We start from the raw sequence: 5696 nt of genomic DNA on the forward strand, positions 1-5696 counted from the left end.
CAGGAAGGCACAAACTCCAGAGGCCAAGTTTTAATTCGAGCTCAACTCATGCTCCAAATCCAAAAACCTAAGCGCTACCATCTCCGTATACGATGATGCCGTTTAGAACAACACTCGCATCAATCAGGACCACTTCAATGCCTTACTCTATTTCTTTTCTAATTCTGTCAACGACGCCTCGCTCAAAGATAACGCGTTGCACCACAGATTTTGCATTTTCGATCACATGACCAGCTTCGAAATAAACCCCAATGTACCCACCCTCATTGCGGTCGCCAGGCTTGTCGCCGCAAAAGGCAATGCCAACCGTGCATTTGAGTTCGGGAAGGCCATTCAGAATTATGGCTCTGCCCCCTAGGTTGAGGACTTTTGACCATGCTTTGTTCAGATTCTGCGAGCTTATAAATTCCGATAAGACTTATGAGGTGGAGGAGCATGTGAATGGTTCTGGTGTGACGCTCGAAGAACCACAACTCATGACGCCGTTGAAGGTGAGTGCAAAAAACGGGAATGCAGATAAAGTATATGAGTATTTGCACAAGTTAAGAAGCTCAGTGAGGTGCGTTAGTGAAATGACGACATCTGTGATTGAAGAGTGGTTTCATAGCGGAAAGGGTTCTGAGGTTGGTCTGGTGGACTTGGGGCGTATGAAAGAAGGGATTTTGCAAAATGGAGGAGGGTGGCATGGTCAGGGGTGGGTTGGAAAAGGGGACTGGCATGGTCAAGGGTGTGCATGTAGTTGTTATCGGGGATGATCGTCGGGGCTGGTCCAATGGAAGGTGGTTTAGGGAGATGGTGGTGGTGGTTTAAAGCAAGAAGGAGAAGAGGAGGAGGAAGAGGGAATTACGGTGGTAGTGGTGAAGGTGAAACTCGATGATGGTGGTGATAGAGATGGAGATGCGAGGAGAAATGAGAAGAAGAAGAGGAAAATGAAGGAGAAGATGAGGACGATAAAGAAGATGAGGAAGATGTTAAGAGGGATTTTTTAGTCCTTCCAACCAAAGAAACTGACACCTGCCACTGATAACCGTTTACTATCCGGTTGCAGGGGTCATTTTGTCTTTTTTTTTTTAATGGATGGGAACATAGATGAGGTTTAAGAATGATTAGAATATGTTTTAGCGGTGTATAGATACACTTGAAATGGTAAGAATAGCTGAAAACATGGGTCATGTTGAGTTGGTTGTAGTGCATGGGGTTGAGGATGATAAAGGCTTTCCTGAGGTGGGTTGTATTCATGTTCAGAATCAGGGGGTGGTGATGAGTTATACGACACTCATCCGAAACTAGTCTAATATGCATAATATTTTTTGTATCCAATTGTCTTAATAAAAAATAAAAAACATTTCATTAAAATACATTTAAATACACTTAAATATTATTATGTAGGAAAAGTATATGGAACCAAAAGGTAATCAGCCAAAAAGTAAACAAAACCGTTTAATTAGAATCACTTTTTGAATAATATGTTTAAAAACTGCTCCTGGGATCACGGAGCACAAATCAAAATCCGATTTTTCATAGAGCCCAAACACATTTTGGCTGGTTTTTAGCTGATATGCTTTTGGTTCCCTAGTTGTTCTCTATTATGTATTATCATATCTAAACTTTATATAATTAAAAAAATTTAAAATTAATTTATATTTTAATATTAATAAAATATTAAAATATCAAATTTATATTTTATATTAAGTATCTGCATGTCCCGTGTCTCATATCCATGCGTCATAGTACACAATGTACAATAATATAATATTACAATGCGCCTATAACAAATTAACGTAAATAAGCTAAATAAGGAAAGATAACACAAAATAGTGGTAATAAACGCAAGACATAACAGATCGTAATTCGTAACAGAACGATCCAAGTCGTTTACTGTTACTCTCTACGTGTCAGACTCACAGTAACATCTCACAATTTCAAACATAGAAGGGCAGATAAAAAGGCATCGCAATGGTTTCCTTTATATACTGAGAGTAACTCCTTTAAGCGGAACACCACAAAAATCATAAAATAGATCTTAGTATATGCAACTAGATTTATTTCCCCATGAAAATGCGGAATTCCCCGTGGCTAACTGGCTATCCCCACTTTGATCTGAATTCCCTTTCCCTCGCAAATAATAAAATAGATTAATAGAAGAAAATTAAAATTATTTTTCAATATATTACTTTTTTTAATTGAGTATTTTCACTAAGCTTAGTGAAGCAATCAAGTTATTATGGACAGGATCAGAGATGTGGTCAAGAAAGTTCTGCACAGGACCTTTACCCGTCAGAGCTGCTTGCACGTAAAAGCCTAACCAGGCAACCATTGCTAGGCGTCCATTTTTAATTTCTTTCACCTTCAACTCCTCAAAAGCTTCAGGATCTTTGGACAAATTTAAGGGATCAAACAATGCTCCACCAGGATAATTTATATCACCAGGCAGAAATATTCCTAGAGGCTCCAATGCCTCAGTCCCACAGTATCTAGCATATTCTGGTCCAACCTGTTTATATATATGTTAAACAGCGAGTCTTGTAGCCAAGTAGCTCGAATGGTTCATAGATTTTACTTTTGCAAATATAAATTTGGTTGTGTTAACATTGATATAGTTACTTTAATTAGAATGACTATACTACGTGTATACCAAAATCAGCCACCAGTATAAAATACATGTTGGAATATAAAAATACACATTAAAAATAAATTAAACCACACATGTATCTATACACAAATATATTGGTGACTGATTTTAATGGCTGATTTTGGTGTACGAATAGCATTTTTATAATTCCAAATACGACAGTGATTTAACTTTCAAAATATCATGGAAACACCTATGAATGATTCCAGGCAAGGTGAATTCCTGGAGGGTGCTAGAAACCCTGAAACCGCTCACATCAACATGGGTTAAAAAAAAAATACTCAAATATTGGAAATGGAAGTCAGAAGAAATAAATTATCCTAACAGAGCTCAAGAAGAAAGTGAAGTGTAAAGTGGTTCAGGCTTTACCATAAGGAGGGCTTGGCAAATAGCAATCACAAGCACTCCTTGGCTACCAGCTAAGTGAAGACCTTGGATGCCCAGGTAATCTAGAGTATCTCCCTGATCAAAATCGAAGAATGACACATCAGCAATGAATGCCATTGTTACAATTATCTTTACCACTTTGCTTAATATACAAGTGATGAAGTGAATGTTATCTGAAGTCAGCTCCGTAGGGTATGATATGCAACTAGATTTATTTCCATGCAACAGACAACAAGTAAACACCGATCAATTGGTTTCAATGAACAAAATAATTGCGAGTTTGGACATAAAAAATGTAAGACTGCCCATATGGTCAATGAGATTAGGGAGAAGAACAAGAATATGATTAAAGATACTACTACAAAATAAAAAATAGATGACAAAAGCTATGATCAATTCTTTTTAACCTCTGAAAATTAAATCAGTAGTTTCAAGTGGGTTTTTGGAGAATAATCATACATTTAATTGGTAAAACTTTTGTATGATATCGAAGATGATTAAAAAGGCAAGAATGCTAACCTTGAGCTTTGAATAACCAACACGCCACCACACAGGTTCGACAAAGTGAACAGCTCCCAATAGGTCCAATATTTCAGGAATAAGAGCACCAATAGATGCAAGCATTGCCCACCGAGCATGCAATATCTCAAAGCTTAATGATAAAAGGATAAAAAAATCATTTGACAACTAAATTCAACAGAGCTTCACCCAAGATAGAGATATCATTATAAAGAAATTATTATTTGTTAAAGATTTCCCTTTTATGCAATAGGCTTCTTTAACATTTTTTTTAAATAGCTCAGATGGTGGATCAACTATTATGAGATATTATTCAAAAACCTGCCCATATCATATTAAATATAATATATCATAACAGCCAACACATTATATTTGGCACCAATGCACTGCTGAAGAAAAATAAGGAACAAAGTAAATAAAATAAACCATCTCATCTATGAGAAAATCATTTGCAACAAATTGACAAGCACACTCTTGCGGACTTTCAATGAAAAATCTCAATCTAACATACTTGAAGTATTTCTGCAGTGTGTCAGGATCCTTGCCGAGCCCGGCAATGTCAAAGCCATAATCTCCAGGAAGTTCCCCAGTAAGATATGATGGATATTCATATGAAATAGGACCAAGCCAACCAGGCCGATCTTCTCCATACCAAAAGCTGAAAATATTGTGAATTAATAATAGACTTAACAGAAGCCAGTTGGAGCAATCAAGTGGTGAGGACTGAGGAGTTTGAGTAGTATATATATGTGGCCCTACTAGGTTCAAACCTCATTGCCATCAATGCAACCAATAATAATAACAAAGTAAAGTATATTTTTTGTATTTGAAATTTGCTAAAAGTTTCAAAAATATTCCTAAGTTTTATTTTGTTTCAATTTTGTCCCAAAAGTTTTTAATTTGCATCAAATATACCCATGATAGCTAAATTTTCAAAAATTTAGGAATAATCCAGCAATAATGCATAAAAACTCTCTCTAGTTTGCTTGTGTTGATAGTTGTTCTTGGAAAATTGTTGCTGAATTGGTCCTAATTTTTTTGAAAAATTACACGTCTGACTGAGATATATTTTATGCAAATAAAAAAATTTGAAACACAAAAAATATACTCTACTCTAATAATAATAGATATAATAGAATGAGCACAAGTGTTAACCTAACTAGCCAGGAAACAATGAGAATATTAGTCAATAAACCGAGCTTTCTAATTTATTTTTTCATTTCGCATAAATAATTTATTTTTAGATCTCATAAATACAACAAACTCGTACCCCGATTATTGTCACAGATGTAACACGAAGGATTTGCTTACCGGGAATTACCTCCGCTTTCGGGCCTCCTGGGCCAAGGCCATGAATTTAGAAGAGTTTTCAACAGCGAATTTCTTTCTCTTCTCCAGTTTCCTCTGAAGTGATTCCCCTAGAGGACTATTAGCTATAGCTTTCACGGCGGCGAAAGGAAACGCCGAGAACAGTAACACTCCAGCGAGCTTCAATCAGAAATAATTTAATTATGAGTAAAAAAGGAACAGTAAAGAGAAGGGAACATAACGGAATAGATACCTCTTTCCACGAAGAATTGCAGAAGAAACAAGGATGTTCCCTGGCGCTGATTCTAGGTGGGGTTAAACTTGCAGAGAGAGAACGACGAAACTGGAGTGAGCCGCTAACAAAAGAGGAGGAAGAAAACGAAGACAAGACGAAGAAAGTACTGGCTTGTGGATGAACCAAAACCATAGTCCCGCCACTCATACGCGCTTATGCTTATGCTTGTGGTTGTGCTAGTGGCTAATGCTTCGTGTCCTTTATTAAATAAAAAATTAATTTTATAAAAAATTTTTGTATAGGTTTATAAAAAAAACACCGGCATAGATTTATTTAAATTTTAACATATTTTTATAAAATAATTTTTTTCATTCTAGTTATGAATTACCAGTTACCACAACTAATCTTTATCTAAAAAAATTATCAATTTTTTTTAATTATTATATTTCACATTAAAGATTAATAATTAATAAAAAAAATATAAATAAAAATCAGGATAATTATTTTAATTATTATTTTTTAATATGTAATTTAGTGAAATTGGAGATTCCGAGATTCATTCGGTTGATTAAATTTCCTCGGACTAGGTCAAGGTCGCATCTACCTATCGTCCGG

At 35.6% G+C, this 5696-nt stretch overlaps 1 protein-coding gene across 2 annotated transcripts; it reads right to left on the reverse strand.

Moving 5' to 3' along the window:
- Nucleotides 1936–5335, reverse strand: LOC107645350 (chlorophyll a-b binding protein of LHCII type 1). Of its 2 annotated transcripts, XM_021103587.1 has the most exons (6): nt 5100–5335; nt 4860–5026; nt 4050–4196; nt 3539–3671; nt 3002–3094; nt 1936–2494 (listed from the first exon to the last, which is right to left on the reverse strand). In XM_021103587.1, exons 1-6 carry the CDS (start codon nt 5286–5288, stop codon nt 2180–2182), a joined length of 1044 nt encoding a protein of 347 aa, XP_020959246.1. In that variant the 5' UTR covers nt 5289–5335; the 3' UTR covers nt 1936–2179. The 2 variants fall into 2 exon arrangements, with proteins under 2 accessions (XP_020959246.1, XP_020959248.1); XM_021103589.1 differs by lacking the exon at nt 4050–4196.

The sequence above is a fragment of the Arachis ipaensis genome, chromosome B06 (assembly GCF_000816755.2).
Source record: "Arachis ipaensis cultivar K30076 chromosome B06, Araip1.1, whole genome shotgun sequence".
Classification (NCBI taxonomy): domain Eukaryota; kingdom Viridiplantae; phylum Streptophyta; class Magnoliopsida; order Fabales; family Fabaceae; genus Arachis; species Arachis ipaensis.

Excerpts from the sequence above, each read along its gene's own strand:
- LOC107645350 (XM_021103587.1), bottom strand. The coding sequence starts at position 5,288 with ATGAGTGGCGGGACTATGGTTTTGGTTCATCCACAAGCCAGTACTTTC. Across the intron at positions 3,672-4,049 it reads ACACTGCAGAAATACTTCAA|CTTTGAGATATTGCATGCTC; the intron begins GTATGTTAGATT and ends TTTATCATTAAG. Across the intron at positions 3,095-3,538 it reads TTGGTTATTCAAAGCTCAAG|GGAGATACTCTAGATTACCT; the intron begins GTTAGCATTCTT and ends GATTTTGATCAG.